The 17,825-nt window shown below is 42.3% G+C and overlaps 1 protein-coding gene across 4 annotated transcripts in view; it reads left to right on the top strand.

The window, feature by feature from the left end:
• Positions 1-10,336: 10,336 nt before the first annotated feature.
• TXNL1 (thioredoxin like 1) overlaps positions 10,337-17,825 on the top strand; it is a 44,098-nt gene continuing 36,609 nt past the window's right edge. For 2 of the 4 annotated variants that reach the window (XM_019986653.2, XM_019986657.2), the window contains exon 1: positions 10,339-10,634. In XM_019986653.2, coding sequence (XP_019842212.1) covers positions 10,537-10,634 — 98 coding nt within the window. In that variant the 5' untranslated portion in view covers positions 10,339-10,536. Of the gene's footprint in view, positions 10,635-17,825 lie in introns of all 4 variants that reach the window. The other 2 variants (XM_070779111.1, XM_019986654.2) reach the window with 2 other exon arrangements.

Here is a 17,825-nt window from a genome sequence, read left to right as displayed (position 1 = left end):
AGAAAATCTGTAAGTTATATTTCCTAGACAAAGTTGACCCTTTTATTCAACAAACATTAATTGTACACTTACTGTGTTTCAAGTAATATTAATATTACTTGAAATATTAATAGAAAGGTTAATTGGAACATTAATGAGAAACTTTCCAACTTTTAACATTCTGGCCCCTCTCCAACCAGTTTACAAAATTTATTGCCAATATCTGTATATGTGTGTAATCTCCTAAACCACAGGACTAAAATAAATTTTCAGATATTGAGTTCAGAAAAATTCACTTTTATGCACACACATATATATATTACACATATAATCTTTCTGTAAATTAAGATTTTTATCTTCAGCATTCTAATACTTTCAATATTATATAACTATATGTGCTGACCTCAGTCTTGTCTAACTCTGTGATCCCACGGACTGTAACCTGCCAGGGTCCTTCATCCATGGAATTTTCCAGGCAAGAATAATGGAGTGGGTTTCCATCTCCTCCTGTAGGGGATATTCCCAACCCAGGGATCAAACCCAAGTCTCTTGCTTTGGCAGGCAAATTCTTTACCACGGAGCCAACTGGGAAACCCCCAATATTATACCCTAATCCTAACCATTTTCCACAGCACTGGAAAAGGTCAGTTTTCATTCCAATCCCAAAGAAAGGCAATGCCAAAGAATGCTCAAACTACTGCACAATTGCACTCATCTCACACGCTAGTAAAGTAATGCTCAAAATTCTCCAAGCCAGGCTTCAAAAATATGCTAACCATGAACTTCCAGATGTTCAAGCTGGTTTTAGAAAAGGCAGAGGAACCAAAGATCAAATTGCCGACATCCACTGGATCATCGAAAAAGCAAGACAGTTCCAGAAAAACATCTATTTCTGATTTTTTGGCTATGCCAAAGCCTTTGTGTGGCACAACAAACTGTGGAAAATTCTGAAAGAGATGGGAATACCAGACCACCTGACCTGCCTCTTGAGAAACCTATACGCAGGTCAGGAAGCAACAGTTAGAACTGGACATGGAACAGACTGGTTCCAAATAGGAAAAGGAGTACATCAAGGCTGTATATTGTCACCCTGCTTATTTAACTTTTATGCAGAGTACATCCTGAGAAACGCTGGGCTGGAAGAAGCACAAGCTGGAATCAAGATTGCCAGGAGAAATATCAATAACCTCAGATATGCAGATGACACCACCCTTATGGCAGAAAGTGAAGAGGAACTAAAAACCTCTTGATGAAAGTGAAAGAGGAGTGAAAAAGTTGGCTTAAAGCTCAACATTCAGAAAACGAAGATCATGCCATCTGGGCCCATCACTTCATGGCAAATAGATGGGGAAACAGTGGAAACAGTGTCAGACTTTATTTCTGGGGGCTCCAAAACCACTGCCAATGGTGATTGCAGCCATGAAATTAAAAGACGCTTACTCCTTGAAAGAAAAGCTACGACCAACCTAGATAGCATATTGAAAAGCACAGACATTACTTTGCCAACAAAGGTCCATCTAGTCAAGGCTATGGTTTTTCCAGTGGTCATGTATGGATATGAGAGTTGGACTGTGAAGAAAGCTGAGCGCCGAAGAATTGATGCTTTTGAACTGTGTTGAGAGTCCTTTGGACTGCAAGGAGATCCAACCAGTCCATCCTAAAGGAGATCAGTCCTGAGTGTTCATTGGAAGAACTGATATTGAAGCTGAAACTCCAATACTTTGGCCATCTGATGTGAAGAGCTGACTCACTTGAAAAGACCCTGATGCTGGGAAACATTGAAGGCGGGAGGAGAAGGGGACAACAGAGGATGAGATATTTGGATGGCATCATCAACTCAATGGACATGAGTTTCGGTAAACTCTGGGAGTTGATGATGGACAGGGAGGCCTCCTGTGCTGCAGTCCATGGGGTTGCAAAGAATCGGACACAACTGAGCAACTGAACTGAACTGAATCCTAACCATAACTCTTGAGGAATTATATAAAAATCTTGCTGTTGCTGCTAAATTGCTTCAGTTGTGTCTGACTGTGTGTGACCCCTTAGATGGCAGCCCACCAGGCTCCCCCATCCCTGGGTTTCTCCAGGCAAGAACACTGGAGAGGGTTGCCATTTACTTCTTCAATGCATGAAAGTGAAAGTGAAGTTGCTCAGTCGTGTCCAACTCTTCATGATCCCATGGACTGCAGCCTACCAGGCTCCTCCCTCCATGGGATTTTCCAGGCAAGGGTACTGGAGTGGGTTGCCATTGCTTTCTCCATAAAAATCTTGAAAGACTTAAATAATAAAATTTTTTGCTGCAATATATAGTTATTGAACCTTAACTGAAAAGCAAAGTGAGGAAGCAGGAATTTGGCAGATTTAATTTCTACAGAAGGCAGTCTCTGCTTCCCACCAAGCCTCACAAAATAGAGAATTCCCTAAAAAGTGTTTGGATGATGGGCAACTAAATTGAATGACACATGTCCATCAAGATGTATGGCTACAATATAGTGGAATGTGAGAAATACACACCATAAGGAGTAGTGGAGAAAGAGATGAATTACTTCTGGGTTGGGGTTATGCTGGATAATCACATTTGATTTTATGGAGATCTACAAAAATGGGCAGGATTTAGACTAAGAAAAACTTGGAAAGGAAAACAACTTTGTTGCTGGTACTGAAATGTAAGACATGACTATATATATAATAAACATGAAGCTTAATTCAGAGGACATAGAGTAGACATACATAACGAGAAACTACGATATAAGGACTCAGTTATTTCTGGCCCACGAGGGACTCCTTCAACAGGCAGTCTTTGTTGAAAGACTCTCTCTTTGTTGAAAGCACTCTCTCTTAGCTTGATGTAGTCTTTATGAGACTGGGCCTAGACCTGGTAATAGAAAAATAACTTGGGGAAAAGTCAAGTAAATTCAGATAACAGGAAGCCTTGACTGTCCTGAGAAGCTTTATGGACTTTATTCTATTGTTTTTTCACCACACTGCAGAGCTTGTGGGATTTTAGTTCCTTGACCAGGGATCAAACCCAGACCTCCTGCAATAGAAGACTGGAGTCTTAACCACTGGACCACCAAGGAATTCCCTGGACTTTATTCTAAAGGCAACAAAAAGCCACTGAATTTTTAAATATTTTTATGTATTTAACTGCACTGGATCTTTGCTGTGGCACAGGAGACGCTTAATCTTCCTTGCAGTATGCAAGATCTTTTAGCTGTGGCACGTGGGATCTAGTTCCCTGACCAAGGATTGAACCCATGCCCTCTGCATTGGAAGTACAGAGTCTTACCTGATGGACCACCAGAGAAGTCCATCATGGAAAATTTTTGACCAATACACTATGACATTTGTTTTTCTTTTTGTATTAAAAATTACTGTAGATTTAGTGGCTTAAAATGACATGCATTTATTGCCTCACAGTTTCCATGGGAATGGTGTTTAAGCACAGATGAACTGGGTCCTCTGCTCATGATCTCACAGGACTGCTACTAAGGTGTCAGACAGACTGCATTCTCATCTGAAGGCTTGACTAGGAAGGAATCTGATTCCAAGCCCACTCAGGCTCATCCATTTCCCTGTGGCTAGGGCTTCCCAGGTGGCACAGTGGTAAAGAATCCATCTGCCAATGCAGGAGACTCAGGAGATGTGGATTTGAGCCCTGGTTCAGGAAGATCCCCTGGAGGAGGAAATGGAAACCCACTCCAGTATTCTTGCCTGGAGAACTCCATGAACAGAGGAGCCTGGCGGGTTGTAGTCCATGGGATTGCAAAGTCAGACACAACTGAGCGATTGCGCTCAGCACTCACATGGCTAAGAATCCCGTTCCTCAGGTCCTACAGACAGTTCCCTGCTGCCTAGACTGTCTCCCAGCATGGCAGCCTACCTCTTCAAAGTCAGTAAAGAGCATCTCCCTACTGAGCACAAGAAAGATGGGGTCACGTACCTGTAGGTACAGATGATGCAGACAGTAACCTGTCATAACCTGTCTGTATCGGGGAGGCACAGTCCATCGCCTTTGCCGTATTCTATTCGTTTAGAAGCAAGTCAAAGGTCTCATCTGCACGCAGAGAGAGGATTATGCAGGGCATGAGTCACTGGGCAGTCACTGTGGGGTGCTTCAGCCACAAATATTAACGTAGCAGCAATACATCATGTGAACTGGATGGGAAAGAAAGACAATGAAACGAGGAAGTTGTCATTGTTGATGTTTTAACCAAAAATACACAGTTGTGACTGGAATTATATACATGGAACCCACAGGGTAAGGGTCAGGAACTTCAACATGCTACATTTTATTGCTTATAGGTATCAAAACAAAAAACTCAAGTATCATTCTGTCTTTAGAATTTAGTAGCTATTCCCCTACAGCACACCAAAATTCCCTGGACTTCCTAAGTTCCAGGTTCTCCAAAAAGCAACAAGATCTGTTCCTCCAAACTAATGATTTTCGGAAGAGAGAGAGAGATGGTCAAGCGCTGCCCAGGGGTCTAGCGTTGTCCTCATTCCAACTATCATTTTCAAACTGTTTCATGCGTGCTGTTATTTCCTTCCTCATCTAGTTGTAAATCTGTGGTTTGGTGTTCCCCACAGTGCCTAGCACTTTGCTAATTCTGTCCTTTCCTTAATGGACCCACTGCCCTAAAAGTCACATCACGTTTGAGTCTTCACGTGGGCACTTAGAGAACTCACTCATCATCCTGTCGCAGCTTAGTGGGTTAAGTGTTCTTTGCATGGTTTTGTGTAATTGTAAAACCCTTTAAGAGTTTCCCTTTGTACTTTCCCACATGACATGAAAATCAACTGGGGAGACTTCTCTTTTTTTTTCCATCTCATGACTTCCACTGAATCTAGCCACTTCTTTCCAATAACTGGATGTCTTTTTCCAGAAACATCTCTATGTGCTCCCGACCCATGCCTTCTGAACTGGAAGGAGGGAAGGTGATGAGATTTAGGGGTGCTCAGGCTCCTCTCAACTGAGGATTTCAGGGCCCCTCATTGAGATCATCATGGGGAAACTAGGATCTGAGGGGGAAAGCAGTGGATGCCACGTGGAGCTCTGTCACCAGCTGCAGCAACAGGGGCTGAGGTTCGCCCTGCCAGCCTCCCACTTGTTTCCTGTCAGGATTAGGGGCCCATCAGAGCCCAGGAAGGGTTGCTCCTCAAACCTGTGTGATTAAGAGGATCTGTGTGCTACAAATAGTGTCAGATTCCCTTTCGAGAAAAACCCACTTCCCAGCCCCATGGAGAATGGTCTGCTCACTGCTTGTGCTATTAGCTTCGCCAGGGTCTCCTCAGCTTTCCACCCGAGCTCACCTATCTATCCCTGGGGCAGCTCCTGGTGAATGCTTGAGCAAGCTGAAGTTAGTCAAGAGCACACTCTTCTTGGGGAGTCCCCTGATCAATGACTAGCAAGAAGGGGTACCCACTAGTCCCACTGCACCATCTTCCTTTCCCTCTTCCTCCTCCTTCTGCTTCTACAACTTTTCTCTTCACTTGAATATTTTCTGATAAAAAAAGTTGGAAAAAAGAATTAAAGACTAAATAAAGTTTTGTGCTGTTTTATTTTCTTGGCTGCACCACAAGACATGTGGGATCCTGACCAGATTAGTTCCCTGACCAGAGAGATCAAACCATCTTGTTGGAAGCACAAAATTGTAACCACTGAAATCCCTAAATAAAGTTGCAGTAGGAGATAAAAAACAGACACATCGAGCAATGCAATGTATATATCTGATTTTGATACTAATTCAAATAAGTTATAAACTAGGAGAAAAATGGGAAATTTTAACACTGAGTGGATATTTGATGACAGTAAGGAAGAATTGTTAACGCTTTAGGTGTGACAATGGTGTTTTGGTTATAAGTTTTAAAGGAAGCCTTGTCTTCTAGATGTGCAGGCTGAAATATTTGCAGGTAAAATCATACGATGCCTAGCATTGATCCTCCTACTTCTTTCTGATTCTAATATTCTGAATTTTGGTGAGAAATGTTTTTTTTAACCTTAAATAACCACTTCCTTATTGTATGAAAGCCACTAACATATGTTTTGTTTTTATTGAATGTCTTCAGCGCTTGGTTCTCAGGTGTACTCACAGTATGTAGGTACTGCTACTCAAGAATGGACTGAGGAGGATGCATATGTTTGGGTGTGTGTGTGTGTGTGTTTGAGGACATGCCAGAGAAAAGGCTTTGAATACAGTGAAAACCTTAATTTCTTCTCTATTTGTATATTCTAGCAGGACAATATCTACTACACTACCACAGGAATTATAACTCTCTTTATAAGTAACTAAGTGAAAACATAGTTATGTGTACTTCTGTTTAATTTTTCAGTTCCAACGACTTACCAACACCAGCATACTCTTTCTAAACATTAAAATGTGGATTTTTTATTTCAGAGGCTGAGTTGATGGAAATATTTGTCTAAATATCTGGCTTTCTTAATAGCAACTCTAGATAGCTTAATGACTTCTGAACCTCAGATATAAGTTTCAGAAGAAAAAACTACTTTGTGTTTCTGGGAAACACCCAAAACTGACTCAGAATTGTCAGCAAGTTTCTCCAGTGTGTTCACGGAGGAGCAGATTTACAACAGTGACAGATCACTGAACGACATCCTGGGAAACTCTCTCCTCCAAGACAACGCCTAATTTCCAACACTAAAGAATTCAGTGGGACAAGTTGTCTATCTGGTCAATAGAAGGATTTGCTGTCTAAGGGGAGATCACACCCCTTAGACTGAAAAGATATTGCACCACCTAGGGACAACTATGGGAAATGTTTTCAGTTTTCAAATTCAATGGCTTCCAACCAGAAAGGGTTTAGAAATTATGAAGCAGGATTTCCTTTCTAGTTAATCATTATACTATATAAATTACACAATTTGTCCTCAAAAATTTAAAAATAAGGCAAAGTTTCTCACCTGAAATTATTTTTTTTAAAAGTTACCCAGTCAATAAGCTTTGTTTTTTTAAGTTCTCTACTGGTACAAGCTAACGATGAACTATTAAGCAAGAGTATGTAGAATATTGAGGTAGGTGTAATTTTTATAAGTTAATGAGGATTTTATATAGTTTATCTGATTCATCAATAATTTTGTATCCCTGGATTTCTGCTAATAAAAATTTAGTTATTTAAAGAGGTATATCTCAGAGGAATTTATGGGAATTTTTTTTTTTGTAGAATAAAAGTTCTTCCTCATTAAATTCTTACCCCTGCTTTTCGAAAACTGGCTTTACAAAAGGATTAAACTTAAAGGTAAATGAAGATCAGAGATGGTACAGTTATTGCATAATGCCTGCCCAACAAACATTCAAATGTGTATTAAACTGCAAAACTGTACCTATCTTTTATACCAGAATGCTTTGAAATGATTAGAATCAAATTGAAGATCACCTCAAAAATGGTGGATGGTGGATCAAAGAACTATACATAAGAGCTAAAATGATAAAATTCTTAATGAGAATATAAGGAATTTTTATCATGCAGGATTTGCAAAGATTTCTTGTATATGCCACCAAAAGCACAGATAACGAAAGAAATAATAGGCAAATTAAAGTTTATCAAAATTAAAGACTGTTGTCATCAAAGAACACTATCAAGAAAGTGAAAAGACAACATATAAGATGTGAGAAAACATTTGCAAATCATATATACGACAGGGATTAGTAGCCGCAATATATACATATATCCTACAATCCCCCCAAAAATCAATTCAAAAATGAGCAAAGTAACTACATAGATAGTTCTCCCCCAAAGAAAACAAATGACTACAAAGCCCAGGCAAAGATGCTCAACGCCTTGTCTTTAGGGAAACTCACATCAAAACTACAATGAGACACCACTTCACAGTCATTAGGATGGCCGTCCACTGCCCCTCCCCCAAAAAGGAAAAGAAAAGTGCCGGCAAGGAAGTGGGAAAACCGGAACTCTTAAGCATTGCCCGTGGGAATGTAACATGGTGCCGCTTGGCAGTGCCTTAAAAAGTTTAACCTAGAACTGCCACGCTGAGTGCTCAGGTGCTCAGTCAGGTCCAACTCTCTGTGATCCCACGGACAGTAGCCCACCAGGCTGCTCTGTTCATGGAATTTCTCAGGCAAGAATACTGGAGTGGGTTGCTATGTCCTACGTCAGGGCATCTTCCCGATCTATGGATAGAACCCGAATCTCTTGCGTCTCCTGAATTGGCAGGCAGGTTCTTTACCACCTTGCCACCTGGGAAGCCCAAGAATTACCATATGATCTAACAATTCTACTACCCAAGAGCAGTATCATAGAAAAGGAAAGCAGTGGATTTAGGGACTTGTAGTGCTTACTCAAATGATCAGTGAAGGGAAATCCCAGATGACAGCCATGTAGTAGGTAATATAAGGCAATCAATCTAGACTAAACATGAGGATAAAAGGCTCCAGGAAGGAGATAACCAAAAAAAAAAAAAACCTGAGAGACAAAATACAATGGGCTCTGGGACACCATAGTTTTGAACTGCTAGGGCCCACTTATATGCAGAGTTCTTTCACTAAATCTGTACTATGATTGTCTGAATCCACAGACTCAGAACTGTGCATATGAAGGGCTGACTGTAAGTTTTACTCAGATTTTCCATTGCAGGGAGGGTTGGCGCCCCTTACCCTGACAGTGCTCAAGGTTTAATTATAGAATGTTCAGTATGCTGGAAAGTTTAAAACACCACCACAATAAAGATAAATGGTGTGAGGATATAACGCAATTAGAAATTATCAGGGAGGGAATTCCCTGATGGTCCAGTGGGTAGGACTAGGTGCTTTCACTGCCAGGACCTGTCTTTAATCCCTGGTTGGGGAACTAAGATCCCACAAGCCATGTGGCATGGCCAAAAAAAGAAAAAGAAATACCAGGGAAAACAAAATGTGTAATAGAAAGTCCCAAATATCACATCATCAGCGCACACACACACACACAAATACTAACAGGTAACATCAAACAAAACATAACTGTCGGCTGGATCAGCTGTCTGCAGAGGGCTGACTCTGGTCACAGGCACTGCCAAATGCAGTTCTGAGGTGGGGACTCCCAGAAACCTTAGCCTCTAATAGTGGCATCTCCCATCACCATGTAAGGAAGGGATAGGGGTAGTTTGAGAGGGGAAAGTCACTTAGTCGTGTCCGTCGTGTCCGACTCTTAGTGACCCCATGGACTATATAGTTCATGGAATTCTCTGGGCCAGAATACTGGAGTGGGTTCACATTTCCTTCTCCAGGGGATCTTCCCAACCTAGGGATCGAACCTGGGTCTGCCACATTGCAGGCAGATTCTTTACCATCTGAGCCACCAGGGAAGCCCCTCCTAAAGGAGTGAGTGAAAGTCGCTCAGTCGTCTCCGACTCTGCGATCCCGTGGACTGTAGCCTACCAGGCTCGCCTCTGTCCAGGAAGTCAACCCTAAATATTCATTGAAAGGGTTGATGCTGAGGCTGAAGTTCCAACACTCCGGTCACCTGATGCCAAGAGCTGACTCACTGGTCAAGACTCTAATGCTGGGAAAGACTGAGGGCAAAAGAAGCGGGTAGCAGAGGACGACATGGTTAGACAGCATCACTGACTCGGTGGACATGAATTTGCGCAAACTCTGAGACCGCAGAGGACAAGCCTGGTGGGCTACCAAGTCCATGGGGTCGCGAAGACTCAGAAAAGGACTTAGCACCCGAACAACTGAGGCACAAGGTCCATATTCTCAGGCACAAGTGAAAGGCGCATCATATCTCCTGGAGGACTACCCAGAGTAAGCCCGAGTGTACCGAAAATTCGTTAACACATGTTCCTAAAGTCCATGCTGGAGACGGTGAGGGACAGGGAGGCCTGGGCGCGCTGCAGACCATGGGGTCGCCACAGTCTTTTATCTAATGCGGCGGTTTGTCCCCAGTGTGAGACAGAACTACACTCTTAGTATTTCCGGAGGGAACCTAAGACCTAAGGCAGCAGCCAAGAACCTCGGCGGGGCGGGGGGTGAAGGTTATTTTCTCACTTTCTCACCCCTCGGTAAAAAACCCAGGAAACTCTTCAGTGGAGGAAAAAAAAAAAACAAAAAAAAACACAAAAAAAAACCCCCCAGGTCTCGGCATCGCGAAGAAAGACGTGAACTTGAGGCTCAACGTGCGCCTGCGCAAGCGACCACTCGTCGTCCGCGCCTGCGCCACTCCAGCCAATGAAGGAGCCCTCAGTCGAGGGTGGGGCCACAAGTCGCGCCTTAGGATTGGGCAGCGGGAGCCCAAACGGAAGGAGCGGAAATAACGCCAGCGTGCGCAAGCGCAGGCGGCCCTGCCGCGCGGTGGCTGCCGGGTGCCGCGGGCCGGCCTGTCCCTCGCCTCTCCCCTCCCCCTCGGCCCCGCCCCCTCGGCCGCTCCGCTCCCTGGCGTGACTCGGCACTGAGAGAGCGCCGTGGGAGAAGACGCCCCGGCCGCCGCCTCCTCAGTCCAGGCTTGGGCCTTCCCGCGCCTCCCGCCGCTTCCTCCCCCGGGGCCGCTCCTCCGTCAGGTTTGAAGCCGGCGGCGTCGCGGCCGCCCTGCCCAGGCTCCCCGAGAATGGTGGGCGTGAAGCCGGTCGGGAGTGACCCGGATTTCCAGCCGGAGCTGAGCGGCGCGGGCTCCAGACTCGCCGTGGTCAAGTTCACCATGCGGGGGTAAGGCAGGCCCCGAGCCCGTGGCTGGGGGTGGGGGGCGCCGCGGCCGTCCGCTCCCTCACCTCTCGGCCCCTCCCGCCTTGCCGTCTCCTTCCGCCCCCGGAAGTGTCCGGCCCTGGCTGCGGCCCCAGGCCCCAGGCCACTGCCGGGTGAGGCCTCAGCCCCTCGGACTGAAGTCCCTGCTCGTGGCCCCGGGGGGCGGCTCCGGCGGGCTCGCAGGCCTGGGCGGCCGCGTCTCCGGGCCCGCGGTCCCCGCCCGCTCCTTTGGACGAGCTCTGCGCTCGCGGGCGGCCCGGCTCTTTTCTTTCTCTGCGGGCGTCTTCCCGCAGCGGACCCTGGCTTTCGTCCGTCCCCTTCTTTCCTGGGGTCCAGCTGTCACTTGTATCTTAGGAACCCCCCCTCCGCCCCAGATTTAACTTACCAAATGGTTTGTCTTCGCCACCTGCAGGTCTGGAAAACGTGAAGGAAGATTTCAGCTATGCAACTAATCCGCCTTGTGCTTAGACCTGAGGCTCAGCTAATGCATTTTAAATTAAGATGTTGGGTCAGGATACTTTTTTTATTTTTGTTAAGGGTTTTGTTAGTCCTTTGGTTAGTAATCTTAGGCCGCCTTGTGTAAGAAGTTGCGTCTGATCAGGGCAATTATAGTAGATATATATATATTTATATATATACAGTTCAGGTAGACAGGTGTCCACACATCTGGCTTTGACCGAATAGACTCCATTTTTGACTTGGTGATTTAAGAGGAGAGAGAACTTGAAAGGTGTTATCTGGCTTTCGTAAATCTCGACGTAATTCATAGGTTGCAGAGCCGGTGGATCTTCCACGTTGGGTGTGTGGTATGTTTCTGTGTGAGAGTGCCGCGTTGGAAGTGGATATTCAGAACCAAGGTTTCAGCGAGTTTGTGCCTTTACTGACCTCCTCGTGCATATGTCCGTGCCCACCCAAATAGAAGGATTAGAAGTTGTGCTTGACACCTTGACCATCCTGGTGGTTGTTTACACTCTAACTTGGAGAAATCTCCTACAAGTATCACTGTTTCACATAACACATTTTATTGTCCAAGATCCCCTGAAGGAGGAAATGACACCCGCTCTAGTGTCCTTGCCGGGGAAATCCCATGGACAGAGGAGCCTGGCAGGCAGGCTACCCATGGAGTAGCAAAAGAGTCGGGCACGAATTAGCGGCTAAACAACAACAAATTACATAAACGTAAGGCGGGTGTTTTGACTCTCAGAGCAAAAAGTGCTTCAAACCTGTTGAACATGATTCAATAAATGTTGACTATCTAAACGGTAGCATTAGGATTAGATTCATTTTAGGGAATGGAGGGAAGCAGATAGAGATGAAAACAAGAGTTATTTGGGGACTAATCTCTTATGGAATCGGAAAGGGGCAGTGCATTAGATTTTAAAGCGTGTCTTCCCGGTTTTGTTGGTTTTATAGTGACAGTATTCTTAATATGAGGAAATACCTAGACATTTGTTAAGTCCTAGGCCAAAATTGGGGAAAGGAAGAGGTGATTTTAAGAAAAGATCTCATTTTTAGTTCAGTTTTCTAATTCTAGTCATTGGGAGGTTTTATACTTTGGAGCCTTTATGATAAACTCTCTTTTTCTCTTACCATAGCAGGAGGAGACATGACAGAATTATACATAATTTATTTGACGTGAGAAAAGTTACTGTCATCCCAACTTTAGGCCAAGAACATAGTTTTCTAAAGCACCTATTTCTTAATTTCCTTTCCATTTCTATTTTAAGCCATATTCCTTATTCTCAGTTTCCATGCTTTATCCATCCTATTAATTTTACTATGCAGATTGTTGCTCTTCTGTTTAAGAATTTCTGTGTCTCTCCAATATTATTTTTCATTTGTTTTTTTAATTGTTATATGTAACATAAATTTGCCACTTTAGCCTTTTTAAAATGTACAATTCAGTGGCATTAAGCACACCCACAGTGTTGTACCACCATTACCCCTATCTCCTAGAAATTTTTTCATCATCTCAGAAATTCCCATACCTTCTCTCCAGTGCCCCTAGCCCCTGGTAACCTCTCTTCTATTTTCTGTCTCTATCAATTTGTGTATTCTTGAAACTCATTTAACTAGAAATTTATATATGTCTTTTTGTTTACGGCTTATTTTAGCATGCTCTCAAGGTTCACCGGTGTTATAGCATGTGTCCTATTTTCCTTCCTTTTTCTGTTGTATGTATATACCACGTACTGTTTATTCATCTTTTGATGAATGGTTGATGGACATTTGGATGGTTCCGTCTTTTGGCTATTGTAAATAACACTGCTGTGAACATTAGTGTGCAGGGATCTCTGTTAATCCCTGCTCTCAGTTCTTTTGGGTTATACCTATGAGCAGAATTGCTGGATTATAATGTAATTCTGTGTATGACTTTTTGAGAAACCACCAAAGTATTTTCCACAGTGGCTGCACAGGTTTGCATTTCCACCAGCCCCGCAGGAGAGTTCCAATTTCTCTATGTGTCAACATTTAAAAATATTTTAATAGCCATCTTAGATGGGTGTGAAGTGGTTTCTGGTGGTTTTGATTAGCATTTCCTTGATAACTGATCATGTTGAGCATCTTTTCACAAACTTACTGTCCGTTTGTCTTCTTTGGAGAAATGTCTGTTGGAGTCCTTTGCCCATTTTGAACTGGGTTATTTGTTTTTTGTTGTTGTTGTTGTGGATTTGTGGGAGTTCTTTATATATTGGAGATCTTAACCCTTTTTCGGATGTATCATTTGCAGATATTTTCTCCCATTGGTTGCCTTTTCAGTTTCTTGACAGTGTCCTTTGACGCACAAGCAGAGTTGGAAAATTGTGCTGAAGTTGTGCTTTTGGTGTCATATCCCAGAAGTCATTGCCAAATCCAGTATCATGGACATTCCTCCCTGTGTTTTCATCAAATAATTTTCTAGTTTTAGCTCTTAAGTTTTAGGTGTGTGATCTATTTGTAATTAACTTTTGTATATGGTTTAACTTATACTCTTACTGGGTCCAGCTGCATTCTTTTCCGTGTGGCTCTCCAGCTTTGCCAACACCATTTATTGGAAAAACTGTCTTTAACCCAATGAATGGCACCCTTCTCTAGTATTTTTTTAAGCAATTAAAATAATCATCACATCTTAATACATTTAAGTTAGTCTGTGTAAGGGACTTACTTAAGCACTTGTTGACTCCTGCAGTCCTCAAAATAATCTTTGGTATTTTCTCCATTTTATAAACTAAAAGAAAGTTGAGTCACAAAGAGATCTATTTAAGATACCTTGTTTAAGGTCCCCTTGTTGAATGCACTGTTTGGATTGTAAAGTGCTATCCTGTTCTTTCCAGCCTAAGCAGAGGGTGATGCAAATTCACCTCTTTATTGCATGGAGCCTGATATTTTTCAGTAAATGCTGCCTTGAATAAGCTCTGCCTGCAAAACTTTCAATGGAGGACAGTTCAGCTCACATTCTAATATTCATTTACCTACCTGTAAAATGGGAATAATAACATGTAACCCAACTATACTGTTCAGAGGATGGAATTATGTATGTGGATTATATACTGTGATAACTTGTTTTTGTAACTGGTGTCTCCAAACTGATATATCTTAAATATACCCAAATACACTTAAGTGGTCATAAACAGTTGTTATCACTGATTAACACCAAGTTTAAAAGGATGTATGGTTTCTTTCCCATAAAACTCAGCAATGAGTGATTTTTATCATGAATTCATGAGTGTACAACTTTTGTAGATACGTTTATCGTATATTCAGTTTTCTTCAAGCAGGTTTTACTTTGTAGTTAGGTGTTATTGCTACTGTCTAAGAATGTCTGAGAATAGCTTTCCTAGTGGCTGAGACGGTAAAGAATCTGCCTGCAATGCAGGAGACGCAGGTTTTAACCCTGGGTTGGGAAGATCCCCTGGAGAAGGGAATAACAACCCACTCCAGTATTCTTGCCTGGAGAATCCCCAAGGACAGGAGCCTGGTGATTGTGGTGGTTTGTCCCAATAATACGCTATATAATAGTACTAATTATGTATTGTGAAATTGCTGTGGACTGAAGGTACTTTACTGTAATACAGGCCCAACGGTCCATACGGACCAAGCAAATAATACTAGGAAGTGATACAGGTGGCAGAAAGATAACTAGGGCTTCCTCAGGCCCTAGAGAATATATAGAGATTTTTTTTTAAATAAACATTTTTATTGAAGTATAGCAGGCATGCAGAAAATGTACACAAACCATTTAGGTGCATAGTTTGGTAAGTTTTCGAAATGATTGCACCTGTTTAACCAATACCCAGTCAGGAATACCTGCATTGCACAATCCCTCACTACCCCCAACCCCCATCCTCCTGCAGGCTCCTGTCACTCTTGAATTCTAACACTATAAAGATGGTATTATGCAGTATATAATCTGTCTGGTTGCCTTTCAAGAGTGTGTAAGTAATTTTAATCTTGACGGTTAACTTAGAAATAACAACCAAAACAAAGCAAAAAGCACAGTGTGGGCCACTGTTGTGCAGGTTTTGGAATAGCAGTTGAGTTGGGTTTTGTGATCGGATTTCAGCACTGTGCTTCATTGTTCTTGTCTTTAAAATGAGGAATTGTGAAGCCTAAATGAATTTAAAGGTTTTATAAATTACATAACATACGATACACGCTTAGTGAACGCTAGCAATTCTGTGTCCCTAATAGGATCATTTGACCATGCTTGTTCATTAGTAAATATAATACATCTAGAAACAGCCCGTTCTACAGGCATGCCTCCGAGAAAGTAGACTTTTAAAATACATCTTCAGAAGGCATGTACATTTTCCACACCCATATACCAGCTGAGTGTATTTGTACACATTACTGCTTGATGGAGAGAACTGACTACTTTAGCAAGTGGGAAAGAACAGCAAGTTCTTGAAATAGAATCTGTTTGTATTATGACTAAATACAAATCTTATTAAGAAGAACCTAGCTTGTTTTCAAAGAAAACTGATGTTGGATTGGCTTCAGGAGTTAACTGTTCTGGTTGTGGCCCTGCCACTAACTAAAGTGTCTGATCTTGATCAAGTCATTTAACTTTTCTGGCGTCTGGTGGTGGTGGTTTAGTTGCTAAGTTGTGACCGACTCTTTGCGACCCCATGGACTGCAGCCCGCCAGGCTTCTCTGTCCATGGGATTCTCCCGGCAAGATTTCTGGAGTGGGTTGCCATTTCCTTCTCCTTTCTGGCATTTGCCTCTTATCAAATAATTGTGTTCTGCTAGGTCAATTTTAAAGTTTCAGCTTTGTGAGTTTAGTTCTTACACACTGGATCTAACAGGTAAGCTTTCCATCAAAGAGTTCAGAGGTGGAAAAATAACCTTTTTTTTTTCTTTTTTTAAATCTCTGGACTAGATGGTCCCTGGTCTCTTGCAAGTTCAAAGGTACTGAGGTAATCTACTATCTAAGGGCTTCAAATTAAGGGCTTTGCAAAGTCAAAAAAGTACAGTCCTGAAATTTAGGCATGTTTGGGGGCATAATGTTCTAGAGATAGGAAAGGCCCTTGAGGAATCTAGTCCCTTCCTGTTTTCCAGAGAAATCAAATGATTTGTTTGTGAGCTCAGCTAATTTTGGAAGTTTAAGTTTACCTTTAGATGCTAGTGGTAAGCAAGGACCTTATTAAAATAGCAAGTAATTTCACTTGAGTGATTATAATGTGAAAGTATGCTGCTGTATATTTCTGTGCTTCTGTGTTCTGTGACTTATTTTGGTTTTTGACTAAAGACATCATATAAGACGTTCCATCTTACACGACAACTAACTAAATTAAACAGGATCGAGATAAGGTTAAATTTTGAAAGGGAACATTTATTTTCAAGACAGTCATTATTTAGCGGTCTGTTTAGCTTCAGGTTAGCTCATACATGATTGATGAGTGGAGTGATGACGTCCATACAAGGGTGGAGGTTGTGTTAATATTCTAATGTTTTTCTTAGGTAGTGAGGGCCAGGAATAGGAATAGAGCCTGTAACAGGAAGCAGAAAAGCCCTCAGCCACAGAGGCAGGCTCCCTTTCAGGATCTGTTTAAGTCTAAATTAATAAAGTTAAACCTGGGCCTCAGCTCCTAGCCCTGGTTCCCCAGCGGAGGTCAGTCTCGTCTTGTCCTTCCTCCTGTCCCCTGCCTGGCTGGCCGCCCTGCTGGCTCCGAGCTTCCCTTGCATCTGATTCTCACAGCACCTGTAATACAGCAGGCACTTCCATTTGATCGTTTTTGTACAATTTAAATGTCCCCTGAGGTAGCCTCTAGGTCTGAGGCTCCTGCCTCAGGTATTTCCTGAGTACCAGTTGCTGTTTTTTTGTAGGAATATGTTTACAAAGTTGCATGGGTTTAAATGACTGACACCAATCTTATTTTTTCCGTAATTTTGGGCACATGCTTCTGCAGAAAGGAGGTTTTTTTCGGGAATGAGAAACTCTGATACTGTGCGTACGCCAGGTGTATTCTGTGACGCAGCGTGATGCTTGCGCTTCTCCTGTGGCCTCTGTTTACATGCAGCAAACACTTAATCGCCTACTGTCAGTTTATTCACTATCGTAAAAGGAAAATAACTATCAGAGAAACCGGAGAATGCAGGAGTATAGGCAGTTCTGAAAGTCTCCCCTAAACTTTCTCTTCCTTTCCAATCCCATTTTTCAGAAGTAGTAGTTTATTGTGTGACACACCTAAGTTGTAAGTATGTGTTTGTATACATATATAACATGTAGATAATGTATATAAAGGCGTGTGTTAAATGTGGTCACAGAGAACATTTTTTTGTGAGACTTAAGTTTTCTTTTGAACAGTACAGTTTATCCTTATCCCCTGGTGTGAATGTGTCATAATTTTTGTTGTTGTTGTTGAAGTATAGTTGATACATAGTATTATATAAGTTACAATGTACCATATGGTAATTCACAGTTTTTAAAGATCACACTCCATTTATAGATATTACAAAATACTGGCTCTGTTTCCTTGTGTTGTACCATATATCATAGCTTATTTTATGTATTATAATTTCTAAAAATATTTTTATATTGATTGTCATTTAGATTATTTCTATCTTTAAAAAACTATTTCAGATGTTTCATTGAACTTCTTTATACGTATTATTGTGAAATTGATTGTTAAGATAGGATTGACTTTTAGGAGTAAAGGTTGTTGAATCTTGA

Source organism: Bos indicus, chromosome 24 (genome assembly GCF_029378745.1).
Source record: "Bos indicus isolate NIAB-ARS_2022 breed Sahiwal x Tharparkar chromosome 24, NIAB-ARS_B.indTharparkar_mat_pri_1.0, whole genome shotgun sequence".
Classification (NCBI taxonomy): domain Eukaryota; kingdom Metazoa; phylum Chordata; class Mammalia; order Artiodactyla; family Bovidae; genus Bos; species Bos indicus.
Note: the sequence above shows the minus strand (reverse complement) of the source record. Positions and strands in the feature narration are given on the sequence as shown.